The following is a 17,813-nucleotide window of genomic DNA, read 5'->3' as shown; positions in this document are numbered from 1 at the left end:
ACTTCTCACACATCGTGACGGGGGACACCCATGACATCTAAACTGTCTATCTAAATTCTGCAAGCATGGCTACCCCGACCGAGATAAGGTATGCTTACCGACATCTATATCGAAACATTCTCAAGGCAGTGCAATACACAATTCCTGCTCGCTTCGTAGCCCGCGATCAACTCCGGAGAGCCTTTCGTGAGCCAGGTGCCACATATGATGGACGGGGCATCAAGCGAACCATATGGTTTCTCCAGGCGGCAGCGAAAGAGAGAGGATTGGAGCATAAGATCTTGAAGAACTTATTGCGAGTCCGGCAGATGAGATACCGGAAACGAGATTACTCGGCTTATGATCCATTGAAACATGTAGCGTAAGTCTGAATCAATTTCAATGAGTGAGCAGTGCTTATGTTGCGATTAGACAGGAGATGAAGGATGCAAATGTGACTGCGTATAATCATTATGATATGACGGTCGCTATGCTGAATAAAACGATGGGCCTCTGTCTTCGTTGACATTACTTGAGGCTCCCTGAAGTTTATGCAAAGAACAATCCGGTACGCCAGGACTTGCCGCGAAAACCTGCGGTGGTTGAAGTTCTTGGAATACAGACATACAGATATCAAGTTCGCAGACAAATAAGGAACGAAAATACGGATGTGTATTTTGCTATCAAAGGCTTGAGGTACTGTAGAAGCTCCCCTAGCGGCTCTTTGCTGAGACGATGAAAGGGACCCGTACATTTACGGTACTGGATACACAAGGCAAAAGGAGTTGTATGGTTGATGGCAGATCTTGGGCGGAATAACCGACAAATTATTTGCATACGTTCTGGCTTGGAAATTCCCAATTCCCCGAACGGCGAGACCCTAAATAGTACATGTACAATACATTGAACACAAATCGCAATCCTCACTAGGCTAACCGAAGCCCGCAACGCCTTCATGAATGCTTTTCCTTTGTCTGTGATAGTCTTCTCCTTTAATCATGCTTGCTGTGTCTTTTCTCGGTATTCGGAAGGAAGCTCTACTCCTCACCCGGAACGTCAATGTCGACACCAAGCTCCTCAGAAAAAACCTGGTTTAGGCTGGATCCATCACGAACGTAGATCCAGTCACCCACAGCTGTGCCCTCTTTCTCATTCTGACCCTCTCCAAAGAGGCACCAATCATAGCGCTTAGGGCCAGAGATGGGAGATGACAGCCATATCTGCTTATTAGGGGGCTGCTTGTTGATGATGTATGTGCCCTTGTCAGGCCAACTGATGCTGAGGACTCCAGCCTGTAGATAAATGTATCAGATGGGGATGACGATAATCGCATTGGTTATACGTACTGAGAAGTCGACATCGATGTCTTCTCGTTGGTCTTGGAGTTCCTCAAACTTGCCGACAACATTATCGAGGTACTCGTCCGCAAGGTCATGATACTGTTGCTCAGTAATATCGGCGACAACAGCATTCTGATGGATCTCTTCGGCTTCGTTCAAAGGCTTGGCAGGATTCTCCGTATCAGGCATGATACCCCGCTTGTCGGAAATTGTAGTCGAGAAGCATTTTTGCGAAAGGGCACATCGGATGGAAAGGTGCGAGATTGCAGGAGCAATACGGAAGCTTGAGCGGCAGATGGGCGTTGAAGAGCGGATCGCTCGCGAAGCCAAGCGGGAAGCTTGAAATGCGATTTGTCGGGACATCTTGTTTGTTAGAAAATCAACTTTCGGGAATTGCGTCGTGACTGTAGTATTGAATGGTTAGAAAGGGCCCGTAAATGAAAACCAGAAAAGCATTCGCGGTGACGAGCTTGGTCAATCGCTGTTATTCAGAAGATGAACGAATTGAAGCAATCAAGCTCCCCCGCGGTCTGGATGAGTGCAGCTGCCAGGTGGGACTGACCAATTGCACCATGACTTCCATTCGTCAGTAGGTACGTACCGGAATCGTAGCTCCCCCCATCCTGTCATCATCAGCTTTGCGTCTTCATTGCAGACACATGCCCCACCATTCACCATTTCAACCTACAATACCATTTGAATCCATACCTAACCTACTCTACTAGGTCATCTACGTTGGTTTATGTGAGGGCATGAAGAGCTCCTGTCCCTAATCATGATCAACGCCTTTCTGGTCTTCAACGGCCAAGGTCAGCCTCGTTTGACAAAGTTCTATACCCAATTGGTATGCTTTATCCCCTCCAGCTTTGTTACCAGAAACTCAGATGCGCCCCAAAGGAAACTAGTATACAACAGCGCCTCATCTCCGAAATATTTACACTCGTCTCGAATCGGCCGGCCGGATCTTGTAATTTCTTACCCCTTCCACCTCTGCTCGCCGCTTCAGGCACCTCCCACACCTCCTCGGAAGAACAGAACGATGTTCCAACACTGGTAACATACCGCAACTATGCGACCCTTTATTTCATCGTCATCTCTACATCGACCGAGTCGCCGCTTGCCCTTATCGATTTGATCCAAGTCTACGTGGAGGCCCTCGACAAGCTGTTCGAGAACGTCTGTGAGCTGGACTTGATCTTCAACTTCGAAACCCTGCATTCTACCTTATCAGAAATGATAATAGGGGGCGTGGTAATAGAGACAAACCTAGATCGCATTGTCTCAGGGGTAAAGGCGCAAGGAACGGTCGCGAAGAGACCTGTGAATGAAGGAAGAGGGCCTACTGGCCTGGGAAGTGGACTTGGTATGGGTGCCAATTTTGCTTGGACTGGGCGATGAGGATTACGTCTATTCAGAGCGACGAACGACATGCATGCCAGAGCGGATTACAAGATGTGTCTGCCTGTTGAGATATCCATATATGTTTCGTCTCTACGAGACTAACGCCGAACTCCAAGTATTGAATAATATACGTATAGAATACACTATTTTGATTCTGGCTCGTCCTTTGGGGGATGAAAAGGCGGCGCATCTGGTCGTCGTTCGTATCGCTTCTCCGGATCGACTGTGCCGAATAGATATTGTGTCTTCTTACGAATCTAATGATGGCGTTAGCAGTTATTGATTCTTCTACAATCACAAATACGAACCTCTTCAGAAGGCTTATACTTCTGACCCCACCATTCGAACTCGGAGTAGAAGCAGATCCAGATCATTGCAGCTGGAGCTCGAGTTAGATAAGTCCAGAAATGATTGCGTGACGATAATCTTACCAACAATCGTCAGGAGCTGAGCAGTCTTGACAAATTTCACCCATCGCGGTGCTCGACTTGCTAAGATAATGCGACGCTTGTACTTCTTCTCAAACCGGAGTTGTTGCTGGACAGTAAGCTGCTTGAAGTTCGGAGGCCACACTTTTCGGGCCTTGTAAGGATTGGTTGCCACCGTCAGAGGAGCCTTCTTGAGAAGGCCTTCCTTTGAAGACGAGGCCATGCGTCTCATCAGAGTGGAAAACATTGTGATTGAGTCGTTTCGGACCTCTAGTGACTCAATGGTTCAAGACATGAATCTTCGCATGAGGACTGTGCTTAGTGTTGGAGAATCTCCAATAAGCGCCACATCACCGCCACATCACCAGCCACATTGATGCACTACTGTACGAGTGTGCCCCGCGATTTTCACCCCTCCTTCTCAAGTCCGATTCAATCCCTTCCAAACAGTGACTCAAAAATTTCCACGGAATTTCGAAGTGCGTATTGTTCACTCAACCTTCATATTTCAACATACTATTGGGGGGGAAACTGACGATATTTTCTCTTTCTTCCCAGGTCTCGTCCATTTGCGACCATGGCTTCTACCGATTCTGTTCCCAAGGCCATGGAGGCTCTCAACATCTCCAAGACCAAGGAGCTCAAAGGTGCAGGTCCAACTTCCTCCACCGTTTACAAGTGGCCACTCTAACTATGAGCAGACTGAGAAGCGAGATACTTTGATCGCACTCGAGAAGAAATATCAACAGAAATGGCAGGACGAGAAAGTCTTTGAAGCTAATGCTCCCACCACGGATGAGGTGCCCCTCCACTCTATTCCCGCCGCCGAACTTCGGGAGCAGCAGCCCAAATTCTTTGGAACCATGGCCTACCCTTATATGAACGGAACTCTCCACGCTGGTCACTCTTTCTCCGTCAGCAAGGTTGAATTCGCCGCTGGTGTGGCACGCATGCAGGGAAAGCGAACCCTCTTCCCCATGGGCTTCCACTGCACTGGTATGCCCATCAAGGCTTGTGCCGACAAGCTCGTCGACGAGGTCAAGATGTTTGGCCAAGACTTTTCGGGCTACAAGGATGATGAGCCTGTTGTCGAAGAGAAAGCCCCCGTTGCCAAGCAGACCAAAGAGGATATCACCAAATTCAAGGCTACGAAGGGCAAAGCTGCGGCGAAAGCTGTCAAGATGAAGTATGTAGAGCTTCTGCCCTCGAAATTTTCAACTTGCTGATATACCTCACAGGTACCAGTTTCAGATCATGCAAGCTATCGGAATTCCCGCTGAGGAAATCCACAAATTCGCCGACCCTCAACATTGGCTTCAATACTTCCCTCCACTGTGTAGGGAAGACCTGACCAATTTTGGTTGCCGTATCGACTGGCGCCGGTCGTTCGTCACCACCGATGCTAACCCTTACTACGACGCTTTCGTTCGATGGCAGATGAACAGTCTCAAGGCGCTGAACAAAATCAAATTTGGCAAGCGATACACCATCTACTCTATCAAGGATGGCCAGCCTTGCATGGACCACGACCGAGCTGAAGGTGAAGGTGTTGGCCCTCAGGAATATACTGCTCTGAAGATTAAGGTTCTCGAATGGGCGCCCAAAGCCGCCGAGGCCCTGAAGGATAAGCTTCCGGATGGTGTCAATGTTTACCAAATCGCGGCCACTCTAAGACCTGAGACTATGTATGGCCAGACTTGCTGTTTCGTTGGCCCTAAGATTACCTACGGGATCTTCAAAGTTAATGAGAGCGACTACTACTGTATGACGGAGCGCGCAGCAAGGAATATGGCGTACCAGGGTATCTTTGCTAAGGAGGGGGTCATTGAGAAGGTTGCTGAGATCATTGGCTCCGACATGGTTGGCACTCTTGTTGATGCTCCTCTCTCTCTACACAAGGAGGGAGTCCGTGTCTTACCTATGGAGACTGTTCTCCCTACAAAGGGCACTGGAGTCGTCACTTCCGTGCCTTCTGACAGTCCCGATGACTTTGCTACTGTGACCGACCTGGCTAAGAAGGCCGATTATTATGGGATTCAGAAGGAGTGGGCCGAGCTTGAGATCTTCCCCATTATTGAGACACCCACTTACGGTGACCTCTGCGCCCCTTTCCTAGTCAAGAAGCTCAAGATTGCCTCTCCCAAGGATACAAAGCAGCTCGAAGAGGCCAAGGAGCTTGCTTACAAGGAGGGCTTCTACCAGGGTGTTCTGAAAGTAGGTGAGTTCAAGGGCGAGAAGGTCGAGGTCGCCAAGCCCAAGGTCCGACAGCAGATGATCGATGCTGGTCAGGCATTTGCCTACTCTGAACCTGAGCGCAAGGTGGTCAGCCGATCAGCCGATGAATGTATCGTTTCTCTTATGGACCAGTGGTACCTGGACTATGGCGAGGAATCGTGGAAGAAGACCGCCCTTGACTATGTGGACAATGGTCTCAACACTTACACACCTGAAGTCAAGAACAGCTTTGAAGGAGTTCTGAACTGGTTGAACCAGTGGGCCTGTGCTCGCTCCTTTGGTCTTGGGTCTAAGCTGCCCTGGGATCCTCAATTCCTTGTTGAGAGTCTGAGTGATTCGACTGTCTACATGGCCTACTACACTATCGCACATCTTTTGCACAAGGACATTTTCGGTAAGACCAAGGGAAGCGCAAATGTCGAACCGGAACAGATGATCGACGAAGTCTGGGACTATATCTTCTGCCGCCGTGATTTAAGTGACGAGATCGTCACAGGCAGCAAGATTCCCAAAGAAACTCTGGAGAAGATGCGCCGCGAATTCGAGTACTTCTATCCTCTCGACGTGCGAGTATCAGGCAAAGTGAGTGAAATAAAAGTACCTACATTGAGATGAAGGGAGACTAATCTTCGTGTTCTACAGGATCTGATAAATAACCATCTCGTTTTCAGTTTATACTCCCGTTCGTTTCCTTTTCCTATCTTCTTCCTCGTTTTCTGTTCTCTGATTTCCCCTGGAATTTTGTGAATTTTCTGGATTTTCCTGAACCTCTCTATTTCCTCGCTCCCTTACCTCATTTCAGGCAAATTTAGTATCCCTTGACTAACACTTCTCAGATTTGGCCCTATTCTCTCAAGAGTACTGGCCTCGAAGTATCCGAGCGAACGGTCATTTGATGTTGAATGGCGAGAAAATGAGTAAGAGCACTGGTAATTTCATGACTCTCCGAGACTTGACAGAGAAATACGGTGCGGATGCTTCTCGTATTGCTCTTGCAGATGCCGGTGACGGTGTAAACGACGCCAATTTCGAGGAGGATGTTGCCGATACCAACATTCTCCGATTATATACTCTCAAAGAGTGGTGTGAGGACATCGTTCGGGATCAGGATCAGCTTCGAACTGGCGAGTTGAATTCGTTCCAGGACGCTTTGTTCAACAACGACATGAACGCGGTTATCAAGGAGGCTGTTGAGCAGTATGCCAACACCAACTACAAGCTGGCCTTGAAGGCTGGTCTATATGAGTTGACGAGTGCTCGCGATTTCTATCGAGAAGCCTGCGCAGCAGCTGGTATAAAACTGCACCGCGATCTTGCCCTCCGGTATATCGAGGTACAGGCTCTGTTGCTGGCGGTCGTTGCTCCTCACTGGTCTGAGTACATTTGGCTTGAGGTGCTGAAGAACAAGGGCACTATTCATAATGCTCGATTTCCCGAGATTAGGGAGGTTGATGCATCCCTGTCGGCAAAACGTGACTATGTACGAACCACTGCTTCCAACGTCAACTCGGCGGAGGGTCTGCAACTGAAGAAGAAGGCCAAGGGCAAGGAGACATCTTTCGACCCCAAGAAGCCCAAGCAACTCACAATCTTTGTCACGGACAAATTTCCAGCTTGGCAAGCGAAATACATTGATCTCCTGAAGGAGATGTGGAACGTGGAGGCCAAGTCGGTCAACGATAAGGAGCTCAATGGCAAGATTGGCAAGATGGGAGAGATGAAGAAGGCCATGCCATTTGTGCAGAACCTCAAGAGACGACTTCAGGCTGGTGAGCCAGCGAGCGTGGTCCTGGAGCAGAAGCTGGCATTCAACGAGAAGGAGACTCTCCTGCAGATGGTTCCTGGATTGAAGCGAACTAGCGGCCTAGTTGCTTGCCACATCATCTCAGTCGAAGAGGGCAGCAAGAAGGGATTCAACCTCGGAGATGGTAAGGAGGTGGAGCTTTCAGTACCTACAGCTGAGCATGCAGTCCCTGGACAGCCAACATTCCATTTTGAAAATGTCGAGGCTTGAATGTAAGAGCTAGAAAAGGAGATCTTGCTTGTTGCTAAAATAGAAAGTGTCACGCGGGAATGCATACAAACCCATCGGTTGAGGTTACGTGTTCCTGCATCAGATGTGTGTACTGTGTGTGGATCGACAGATCTGTGTTTTGAGTTAAAATTGGAAAAGACGTCGATCAACTATACTAGGTAGGTAGAGACGGCTCGCTTTGTCATGCCTGGCATGATCGCCGTGATTTTGATTTTGATCTGGATTGAAACCCATGTAGGCCTCCCTCTTGGCCTTTAGTCACCTCGATGCTTGACACTCCGTACTCGATACAGTAATCCGGATTCTTTGGTAGGCTATTCTTGTCCTTAGGACTCGGTACACGCATACGCTTACGCTGACATCACGTAGTGCTTTGCCACTATACAATAAGCCGAAAAAGTGGCAGTGATAATAACGAGATTCGATAATAGGTACAGAGTAGTCATGCGGTGATTGTGATAATTCCGATACTTATTGCAAAGTTGCAAAACAGTAATTATTCCAGAACTTGACAGAACATGGTTGAGCTTACAAGGTTGAGTCAAATGAGACAGGGGTATTTGATAGCATCAACGAGGCGAGAGAAGGGTTTGGTGTTATTGCATGGTTTGTTTCAACGACATGCAAAATTTCAATGGAAGTTTACTCATGTCGAAACAGACAGTCTGACCGAGCTTCTACCTTTGGCTTTTTTCTCCGAGCACTACATAAACAGGGCAGGGGACAGTTATTAATTTGATATTGAATATTTCCGGTTGCATCCCCATTTGGTCTGTAACAAACCCCTGGGGACATAAAATGGATGATGAATGCTATCGAGAAATGTTCCGGGGCAATAGGCAGTAATAATAAACAAAAGGGGCCCAAAAGCTTGTTCATGCAAAAATATGGAGTTTTCCGGGTCGGTTAAAGGAGACATAGATTGAAGGGGGGATATTCAAGTTCAAGGGACCTAGTCATCATCACTATACCTGGACACTCTCCTCCAACCGTTGATTCAGATTAAAACATGGAATTATGGATACATACTGATGGGTTCCATCAATTGCGCGTCTAGGGGAGGAAAGAAAACACAGGACCTTGATCCTAGATGACAAAAGTACTTAGGGTAATATAGCCTAAGTTTAGGATGACTTTTGCTAAGTTTATTTTGACACCCCACAGTAAGGTTCGCTGTTTTCTTGCCCCCCGAGGGCGCGTCTTGCGCGGTGTGGGAGCGATGCAGGCGACGGAAGCGGTAGAGGACGGGAGCCAGACAAGGCCAGAGTGCCGGGGCCAAGCTAGCAAGAAGTTGGCAGGGGCAGGGAGCTTGATTTTCTATGGAACCACTATAACAGCACAGGCCATTCATATTTGCTGTTTTGCTGGGGGTTCTTTGGTCTAAGTGAGCGAGAAAGTTCGAGGCAATCGATCATGATGGGGCTTGTCGGAATGTCCGCGCTGTTTCGTTTTAATGCCATGCGCGATAAGAAATGATAATAGAGTGAGAGTGGCTGGACGATCATTCCTGTTTATTCCCTCTCCCTCTCCTTTTCCCCTTGACTGGTGGCTTTGTGGTTGCTGTTAAGGCCGCAGCCTGGTCTGGGCTGTTTGATTCTGCTTGCGCGTCAGAACCACAATTAAAAAAAATCCAACACAGATCTACAGATTATTAGTCCGAGCCGCAAAATACAATCCTAGCACTTGGTCCAGCCGCAAGATTTCAGGGCACAGGCGACAGGCTAGCAGGGCACAGGGATATGAAGGTCTCATCTGCACCTGCGGGAGAAGGGGAAATAGGGAATACCGGCACCCGCTATTCGCGCGGATTCCTTGTACTTGCATGTTATTCCGTCTTTGCTTCCAGTAATTATCAACAGCGAGCTGGTTGGTGTTGTTGTGCAACCCGTCTCCAGTTATCTTGTGGTTGTTTTTAGAAACAATCTCTGGCAGAATCTAGCGGTTTTTTTATTCGCCTTGGTCTGGAAAGCTTGCGCAATCCGCCTCCACCAACCCCAAACAAACTAACCCACGCCCAACAGCGACCATTCATGATTGTTCCCTGATCCTCAAAGGTTCAGTCACAGTGCAGTATACATAATCAAAACTTGGTTGCGTTTATGACGCAAGTCTCTCGTTGCCCAGTGAAACTGTGTAGGCCTATGGAACTGCACGGCTGATCATCTTGAGGACTGTTCCTGTTTCTATGAATCTTTGGAGGTTGGTGTTGGCTGGTTAGGCTGGACCTGAACATTCTGCAGTGGTGTTATGCTTAGTTGGCTATCTCTCCCGTGGTGTGCATCCATCATGTCAATATCTTGTCGTCTTGCATATGGCTGCGGGCAGTATCAGATCTTGGTTGGTTGATCTAGCAACAATATACCGTAGTGCATAAGCATCAGCATCAGCGGAACAGTTGGTGTGAGGCTGGGTATATCTATTTTTTGCTGATTATTGAATTACTCACTGTACAGCCGCGTCAATCCTGCGCTGCAATCAACCAACCAGTGTAGTCCAGCGTGACTCAACAGAGAGCCTTCCTTCCACTGCAACCCCAACCGACACTGTAGATTGCGTTGACTCTGTGCCTTGATTTTCAGCCAGAGAAAACAAAAGTCAGTGTGGACCCTCCCAGCTCTGTAACTGACGCACCGGATCAACTTCCTCGTTGAGGCCCTGGCATCTGGTATTGGGTGATATTGAAATATCCTGGCGGTGGAGTCATGTATAGTAGTACAACGGTGGAACTCGAAGACACCAAAAGAAGTGGGTGGCTTGGGGTTGGGATGATGCAACCGCCCCCTGGGGCTGGTATCATGTATCATGTATGTACTGCACCGACTGACTCTCCTCTCAATCCTTGCGAGGCTCTCAGGTATATAGGAGTCGAAGCTCCTCTACTCGTTCAGTCATTTCCTCGTTCTCAGCACCCACTCAACAGCTACTACAACTACAATCGCTACATCAACACTCGTTTAAACCCGATCTAATTCTCTTCGAACTCTTCTACCAACAACCAAACAACCTAAACCCACCATCAAAATGCACGCTTCCGCTGCCGTCCTCGCTTTCGTCGCTGTTGCGGCTGCTGCCCAGACCCCTGTGGCTCCTGTGGCTACTCCCGTCGCTACTCCCGGTGCCCGTTAGTTCCAACCCTTTCTCACGATCCTCTCTCACGACAGTTCAACTAACATCAGTCAACAGCCACCAACGGTACTAAGCCCGGCTCCGGCTCTGGCTCTGGCTCTGGCTCTGGTTCCGGCTCCGGCTCCACCCCCGCCAACGGCGCTGCTGCCCTCGGTCTCAGCGGTCTCGCTGGAGCTCTCGCTGTTGCCCTTGCCCTGTAAATTTTGACATTTGGAACTTGTACAGGGTTTGGTGGATATGAGGACATGCTGCATTCTGATGCATAGTCCTGGAGGAACCGTGCTGGTGCGCGTTTAACTTTCGATGGAGATAGATCGGGAACGTTTTGTCCTGACTAGAATAGATAGACCAATGGAGCGAAATCACCTCCAGCTATATTAATACTAATCGCATACCACCATCGTTGTCTGGTTTTTCTTTCTTTTTCGTTGAAATATATTTTTTTTATTACCCAGAGCCCATTTGAGCCTCTCATAGTCCTGCTTGTCTCTGAAAACTTGGTAGTAACACTGAACCAAAGGAGTAACGGCGGCAAATTTATTTCCGGCGTGACGTTTGTGTTGTGCTCTTATCTTAACTTGCAGGGGTCTCAATGACCTCTTCCCTGCTCATCGCCCTTGTAAATTGGCAGATTGTGGCGGAGACACAGACCCCCGGTGTTGCAAAAAAACACGACAATCGGTTTGGTGACACATGGATGGATTTTCATGTAAGCGATTCTCATGGTTTTTGCAACCCCCTAGACAGACTTCATTGAATGAGCCGGGCTTCCAGGTACCCTGGGGGTCACTCTTGCCCTACCAAGGGAGAGGTTGCTGCTCGTATTGGTTTGGGGACGTTGCGAAAATGGAATTTTCAAGGATTCCGGAAGTTTTGGCCGATTTACCGGTGTCGAGTTGGATAGAAGCCACAATCTCCTCAGGGGGTGTCGTGCTCACGGCGGAAGGGCGATTGTCGTGCCGGGCCTATTCGCATGGGTAGTCGCAATTTGTATGATTCTATCGCCATTCTTGCTTCACTCAAGCGGTTATAGGAACCTGTCCGCCCGAGGTGCCTGAAGTGGGAGGTTTTGGTAGGTCATCCTAAAATTGTGAACAGAAAGCCACGAGCAAACCATTGTCGCAAGACATACCAGATCAAAAATAACCCGGATCATGAGACTGCAACTAGGACATACGGCAATATCCTGCTCGTCCAGCAAATCCTCGAGTGTGATTTGAAACTTGTCGCCACAAGGACATGGGAACTGGTAAACCCCCATAGCCTCGTCAAAAGTCATATCCTCGATCTCGACCTCATCGTAGATGGAAATACCCTCGTCGTCGGACATTGCAGCTGCTAGTTGATGGCTAATATGGTCGTAATGAGAAAGGTATTCTTCGGTGATGTTGTGTTTATCCAAAATATTCAGAAAAGGTGCCCCGCGATGCGATCAAAAAATCAGTCATCCCCGCGTAAAGTGGCTCAGATTATGAAAAGTGGCTGTGCTCATCCTGTGGCTGTTGGCTCAAATGTTAATCACATGCCGAGCACAACAGGAAAATGTGGGGAGGCTTACACCTGCCCCAGATTCATCGACCGAGGAAGCTACTGTATGGGGAAACTGCCATCGATATCTTGGAGCTCACAAGACGTCCTTGGTCATGTAGCGCAAGAATCTTACTCCCTTCAACACTTCGAATTCTTTTTCTCTTTCTTTGGCTTTGATCCCATGACCTTTATTTGAACCAGTGCTTGAGTTTTACTTGGATACCATTCGACTTCTGATTTCCCCATGGGCTTAACTGCTTTGAATAGATCTGTGATGTGACGTCGATACGCCTCGGCTCAACCCCAATCTCGACTACGTTTCGACTTCAAGGGACTACAGAGTTATCGCTAGGGATCGCTCAAGAGTATTACGGAGTATACGATTATCAACTTAGTCTACAGAGTCTCTGGGTCTGCGCGCGCGTCATGGCATCGCAATCGAAGCTCGCCTTGCCGGGCGATCGCACCCTCCGGGGCATCATCTCGCAACTCACAACCCTCTACGTATCCAATCGCACACGTATCTCACGCGCTGTATGGATAACGCTGTTAGCTGCCCTCGCCAATCGAATTCGCCTTGCCATCTCGGAGCAAAAGGCAGCCTCCGCCCGTGAATCTGCCCAGCGCGCAGCTCGTCGTGGTACCACATCCAGTGGAACCGAGGAAACACCCCGAAAGAAAGTCGAGCTGAATCGCGAGTTCTTTCGGTCATTGCTTCGGCTACTTAAAATTGTTGTTCCAGGATGGCGCAGCAAAGAGTCGAGGCTACTGATGAGCCACAGCTTCTTCTTGGTTCTCAGGACTTCAATTAGTCTACGCGTCGCCGAGATGGATGGTGCTATTGTGAAGGCTCTCGTGAAAGGAAACGGAAAGGAATTCCTGAAGCGCATAGTATGGTGGATGCTCATCGCGGTCCCTGCGACCTTCACCAACTCCATGGTAAGCCTAATTATTCCCCGATGTTCGTTGCTTGCTCACAACTGCTTTAGCTATCGTATCACCAAGCTGAGCTGTCGCTCAAATATCGATCGCGACTTACGCAGCATATACATGACAAGTACTTATCCAATCTGACTTTCTACGGTATCTCGGCTTTGGATGACAGAATAAAGAATCCAGATCAACTGATTGCGGTCGATGTATCAAAGTTCTCCAATAGTCTGGCCGAATTGTACAGCAATTTAGCCAAACCTCTACTGGATATGGTATGTTGAGTTGCTTGCACTTACCAGCAAAGTTGCTGACATCATTCAGACAATATATACCTGGTCTTTGTCGAATAGCGTCGGTGGTGAAGGTGTTGTCTTCATGTCACTCCTTGTCCAATTATCAGCCAACGTGATGAGAGCACTAACTCCGCCGTTTGGGAAATATGTTGCAGATGAAGCAAGGTTGGAGGGCGAATTCCGCTTCCAGCACTCACGCCTTATCGATTATAGCGAAGAAGTCGCATTATACGGCGGCCACAACGCTGAAAAAGACACGTTAGACAAGGGTTACTTTACTCTCATCAAGCACGTCAACTACATCCTCCGTCGACGATTTTACCACGGATTTATGGAAGATTTTGTCATTAAATATTTCTGGGGCGCCCTTGGTTTGATGCTCTGCAGTGTTCCCGTCTTCGTCAAGATGCCTGGTCATATCGCGATGAATATGGGCGATCGAACAGAAGCCTTTGTCACCAACAGACGGATGCTTCTCTCTGCATCCGACGCATTTGGCCGTATTATGTTCTCATATAGAGAGGTTATGGAATTGGCAGGCTATACGTCTCGTGTTGCTACTCTACTGGATGTGATGGATGATGTCCAGGCTGGTCACTTCGAAAAGAAGCTCGTCTCCTCTTCGGGCGTTGAAGGCAACGAGGCTGTTCTCAAGGGGCGTGGAACTGTCCACGAGAGTAACGACATCACTTTTATTGATGTGTAAGTTGGAGATCACTGCCCTCTGTTACTACGCTAACCCATTCGCCCAAATAGACCCATTATCTCACCTAACGGTGACGTGCTCATCAAAGCTTTGTCTTTCACTCTCAAACACGGAGACCACTTGCTTGTTGTTGGGCCTAACGGCTGTGGAAAATCGTCTCTTTTCCGCATTCTCGGCGGTCTCTGGCCTGTTTATGGAGGCACAGTCTACAAGCCCCCTTTTCACGCCATATTCTACATCCCCCAACGGCCTTACCTTTCCCGCGGCTCCCTTCGCCAACAAATAATTTACCCGGATTCTCTTCGCCAGATGCGTGCTCGTGGTGTCACGGACGCAGACCTTTTCGAGTATCTCAAAATCCTAGGTCTTGAGCACCTACCCGAATTATACGAGGAAGGTTGGGACGCTGAGGCTGAGTGGCGCGATGTTCTTTCTGGTGGTCTCCAACAGCGTGTTGCCATGGCTCGGCTCTTCTACCATCGCCCTAAGTACGCTATCCTTGACGAGTGTACCAGCAGCGTTACCCTTGAGACAGAGAAGGCCATGTATGATACAGCAAAGGCCCTAGGCGTCACTCTCATGACTGTCAGTCACCGTCGAAGTTTGTGGAAGTATCACTCCCACATCCTTCAGTTCGATGGCCAGGGCAACTATGTTTTCACCAAGCTTGATGCCGATCGACGCCTCAAACTTGAGGATGAGAAGGAAGAGCTGGAGGTTCGGTTGCGCCAGGTCCCCGAATTGGAGCGCCGCATCGCCGAGTTGACGGCTGCTTAGGCGGCACAACCTATATTATGGTTTGAGTGGAAATAATACCGAATAACCGTGGCTGAATAGTTGCACAGATATAAGTGTATTTCCTTAGAGGTACTTAGACGTTGGCGTAAAATGTTTAGTTGATATGGTAGTATGCCACAGACAATAATTGAAACAGCTTCTTCGCCAACCACTTGATGGTATCCTGCATATTTGTAATATACTGAGATATACAACCCGTGCCAAATCTCAGGATGGATAACCAAACTGGCTTTGCGTTATACATAGTCGAGGAGAACAGAGCTTATGTACACGACCCTGGAGGTGTCATGGCTCCCAACCCATCCACCAAACCTCTCATGTCAACCATCCTTCCAAAGCCTATCCCAATATCTCACCCACTCCTCTGGTTGCGAGGGTGAAAAGGGCATGTATTCTTATGCAGGCTGTTATCGCCTCTCATGATAGCCTGATGGTCGGCGCCGCATTCCCAGCAGAACTCATGCCCACATCTTGAACCTGTGATACACAAGAATCAGCACTGCATGGGTATTTCGCTTATAGCTAGCTGAGGGGGAAAACTGCGGCCTACCGCATAAACTAAGTAAATTGGGCAGTGCCATGGATCTTGTTGCATTTCTCAACTACTTGATACAGACTCATTGGCACTACTCAATTTAAATCTGAACAAATCCAGAAAGGCGCAAGTGTACACTGCTCCATTTCTTGCCGCAGAGCCAACAGAATTGGTATTTGCATTTTGCACCTGCTATGATTAGTGTCCATATAACGTGGCCGGCGTGGAGGTCCTGTGTGATCGCATAGTACCCATGATAGTGAAGCAGCATTATAGCAAGACTTGCATGTGCGGAAAGATAAAAAGAAAACAGCAAAGGCGGCAAGGAACTTACATGTCATATGTGCACTATAGTTCCTGTTAGTACTGTGTTTGCCTTTATAGAACACGAAGATTTGATGCTTACCAGCGGGATCTCTTCTCGATAGCCCATCCGCATCCTCCACATGGTTTTGTTGTAGTTCTCAATGTTGCATTGCTCTTTGCCTCTTCTTCTCTCCTTCTGGCTACAATTTTTCGCCTTTCTTCTGTTGCATTCTGCTCTCGTTGCCTCTGATGCCTCTCTTGTTCTAGTTGTCGTTGCATTTCCTGGTTCCTCCGTCTCTCTCGTTCCAGCTCTCGTTGCCTCTCTTGGTTCCCCTGTCTCTCTAGCTCTTGCTCTCGTTCCCGTTCTCGCTCTCTCGCTCTCCGATCTTGTGCCTCTTGGCGCTCAATTTCAGCATTTTCTTCAGCTTCCAACCTGCGAGCGACGTCCAAATCCGCTTCTTCTTGAGCTTCTTGAGCTGCTTGAGCCTCCTCCCACCTTTCATTTTCCAGTTCCATGTAGCTGCGGAATTCTGGATCCTCTTGAAGCCGATCATACTCGTCGCAAGACAAGTCTTCATGCCAGTTGACTCCGTGGCGAAAACATGAGCGATGATTGCATTTAATGCAAACTACGATGGGTTGAGCAGACCCAGAGTCATGGATCTGTCCAGAGCCGCAATCAGAGGTACACCAGAAGAAGTTCTCCTCGTCTGCCACAGCAGCTCGAAGCGCCTGTCTTTCGTATCTATATGATGTTAGTCGTATTCTATCGGTTTGAGTACTATATTCATACTTGGAAATTGTCTGTTCATCGGCAAGGCGTTGAATGTCGTTATGTTCTAGTCTTTCTTTGCACTCGTCGCAATTGATTTCGTTCCAGTATTCAGTCTTTATGGCCACTTGGATTGATCGCACCATGCAATCCAAACATATAGAAGGAGGGTGCGTGCATTTCGAGGTGACAAAATCTGGAAAAGAATCTGGAGCTTTCATGTCGCTACAGGCAAGACACTCTCGGCCGCCTATTGCGCTTACTGTCACAGCATCACTGTCCGGTGACTCAGGCAGATCAAGGTACGGGCTTGCAGAGGACGAAGACGAAGATGATGCGGTGGCGGCGGTGCTAGCTATCGGTTGTTCATTGGATGAAGTATTGTTGTGTCTGATATCGGAAATCTTAGTACCTGTATTCTCAAGGTCGAAGTCTGCAAAGTTTAGGATAGACGCAGGGGTAGGATGATAGCCTTGTCGAGGCGACAAAGCAGAAGTAAACCCATGAGCGACAACTATATCGCGAAGAGACTCTGCAGTAAAGTCAAAATCATCGAGAAAAGAAGGACGTTGATAGCGAAAATGGGCTTGTTTTGATGGTACAGGGGCTGTGTCGTACGCTTGAGACTGAGCTGTGTTACTCGATGAAGAGTCTTGAGGTTTATTCGTTCGATTTTACACTACAGTAGCACTACTATCGTCTTCAAAACCACCCGTAATGGCCGAGTTAATGCGCCCATAGAAGCTGCTATTTTGGGCGGACATGTCGTTGGTGCGCGCAACTTTGGACTGTTGGCGAGGCGGTTGAATAGGGGGGCGTTGCTCAGGGTTGCGTTTTTGAGAGGGAGAAGGGCGAGAATTTGAGTATCTATCAGGGGAAGGACGTGTCTTTTTTGCAGTCGCTTTATTCCTGCGCTGAGTGACAGTGGCAGTGTCAGTGTCAGTGCCATTTCTGGTTCTCGAGGTAGATGTCTGATTAGTCGAAGTTGAAGTTGAAGTCGTTGCCTTGACCTTCTTCTTTTTTGGTACCACCTTGTGGCCTTTGTTTCTCCTGAAGCATAGCATTTTGCAAAGATATCAGAGCATTCAGAAAAGGAAACACAGGGTTTCACAAAGGAAGCAGGTACCCGATCCCCCGTCCAGGAATAAGTTGAGGTTTCACAGCCCTGCCCAGGTTAGGAGGCAATGTTGAGTGGGTGAGTATGATGTTTGATGATGGTTTGCAAAAAAGTTGATCGACACAAGTTCAAAGCAGTGGGGGACTTTATGTACTCTGCCAACGTTAAGTTCAAGGGAGATACCTTAAGGCTACCACCAAAGAAAGAAAGAAAGAAAGAAAGAAAGAAAGAAAGAAAGAAAGAAAGAAAGAAAGAAAGAAAGAAAGAAAGAAAGAAAGA

The 17,813-nt window shown here is 48.3% G+C and overlaps 9 protein-coding genes across 9 annotated transcripts; 5 read left to right on the top strand and 4 right to left on the bottom strand.

Annotated features, from left to right (window-relative positions):
• Nucleotides 1-65: 65 nt before the first annotated feature.
• Nucleotides 66-505, top strand: FPRO_05897 (uncharacterized protein; the record flags this gene model as incomplete). Its single annotated transcript, XM_031229248.1, has 2 exons — nt 66-361; nt 412-505. The coding sequence occupies 2 exons, from the start codon at nt 66-68 to the stop codon at nt 503-505; spliced, it is 390 nt and encodes a 129-aa protein (XP_031079504.1).
• A 511-nt stretch (nt 506-1,016) lies between these two features.
• FPRO_05898 (uncharacterized protein) lies at nt 1,017-1,682 on the bottom strand (the record flags this gene model as incomplete). The annotated part of the gene is made up of 2 exons (XM_031229247.1): nt 1,017-1,271; nt 1,326-1,682. 2 exons carry the CDS (start codon nt 1,680-1,682, stop codon nt 1,017-1,019), a joined length of 612 nt encoding a protein of 203 aa, XP_031079503.1.
• Nucleotides 1,683-2,094: 412 nt separating this feature from the next.
• FPRO_05899 (uncharacterized protein) lies at nt 2,095-2,717 on the top strand (the record flags this gene model as incomplete). Its single annotated transcript, XM_031229246.1, has 2 exons — nt 2,095-2,163; nt 2,217-2,717. 2 exons carry the CDS (start codon nt 2,095-2,097, stop codon nt 2,715-2,717), a joined length of 570 nt encoding a protein of 189 aa, XP_031079502.1.
• A 146-nt stretch (nt 2,718-2,863) lies between these two features.
• FPRO_05900 (uncharacterized protein) lies at nt 2,864-3,395 on the bottom strand (the record flags this gene model as incomplete). The annotated part of the gene is made up of 3 exons (XM_031229245.1): nt 2,864-2,977; nt 3,029-3,099; nt 3,152-3,395. The coding sequence occupies 3 exons, from the start codon at nt 3,393-3,395 to the stop codon at nt 2,864-2,866; spliced, it is 429 nt and encodes a 142-aa protein (XP_031079501.1).
• Nucleotides 3,396-3,725: 330 nt separating this feature from the next.
• On the top strand, nt 3,726-7,397 carry FPRO_05901 (putative leucine--tRNA ligase, cytosolic; the record flags this gene model as incomplete). Its single annotated transcript, XM_031229244.1, has 5 exons — nt 3,726-3,818; nt 3,850-4,334; nt 4,387-5,965; nt 6,026-6,065; nt 6,220-7,397. 5 exons carry the CDS (start codon nt 3,726-3,728, stop codon nt 7,395-7,397), a joined length of 3,375 nt encoding a protein of 1,124 aa, XP_031079500.1.
• A 3,042-nt stretch (nt 7,398-10,439) lies between these two features.
• On the top strand, nt 10,440-10,744 carry FPRO_05902 (uncharacterized protein; the record flags this gene model as incomplete). The annotated part of the gene is made up of 2 exons (XM_031229243.1): nt 10,440-10,539; nt 10,602-10,744. The coding sequence occupies 2 exons, from the start codon at nt 10,440-10,442 to the stop codon at nt 10,742-10,744; spliced, it is 243 nt and encodes an 80-aa protein (XP_031079499.1).
• An 819-nt stretch (nt 10,745-11,563) lies between these two features.
• On the bottom strand, nt 11,564-11,874 carry FPRO_05903 (putative Diphthamide biosynthesis protein 3; the record flags this gene model as incomplete). The annotated part of the gene is made up of 2 exons (XM_031229242.1): nt 11,564-11,626; nt 11,677-11,874. 2 exons carry the CDS (start codon nt 11,872-11,874, stop codon nt 11,564-11,566), a joined length of 261 nt encoding a protein of 86 aa, XP_031079498.1.
• Nucleotides 11,875-12,500: 626 nt separating this feature from the next.
• On the top strand, nt 12,501-14,783 carry FPRO_05904 (uncharacterized protein; the record flags this gene model as incomplete). Its single annotated transcript, XM_031229241.1, has 4 exons — nt 12,501-13,013; nt 13,064-13,279; nt 13,329-14,002; nt 14,057-14,783. 4 exons carry the CDS (start codon nt 12,501-12,503, stop codon nt 14,781-14,783), a joined length of 2,130 nt encoding a protein of 709 aa, XP_031079497.1.
• A 656-nt stretch (nt 14,784-15,439) lies between these two features.
• Nucleotides 15,440-17,481, bottom strand: FPRO_05905 (uncharacterized protein; the record flags this gene model as incomplete). The annotated part of the gene is made up of 5 exons (XM_031229240.1): nt 15,440-15,528; nt 15,674-15,687; nt 15,746-16,390; nt 16,439-17,043; nt 17,101-17,481. The coding sequence occupies 5 exons, from the start codon at nt 17,479-17,481 to the stop codon at nt 15,440-15,442; spliced, it is 1,734 nt and encodes a 577-aa protein (XP_031079496.1).
• Nucleotides 17,482-17,813: the final 332 nt, after the last annotated feature.

Source organism: Fusarium proliferatum, assembly GCF_900067095.1.
Source record: "Fusarium proliferatum ET1 genome assembly, contig: FPRO_scaffold003, whole genome shotgun sequence".
Classification (NCBI taxonomy): Eukaryota; Fungi; Ascomycota; class Sordariomycetes; order Hypocreales; family Nectriaceae; genus Fusarium; species Fusarium proliferatum.
The sequence above is the reverse complement of the archived record's forward strand: the minus strand, read 5'-3'. Positions and strand labels throughout refer to the sequence as shown.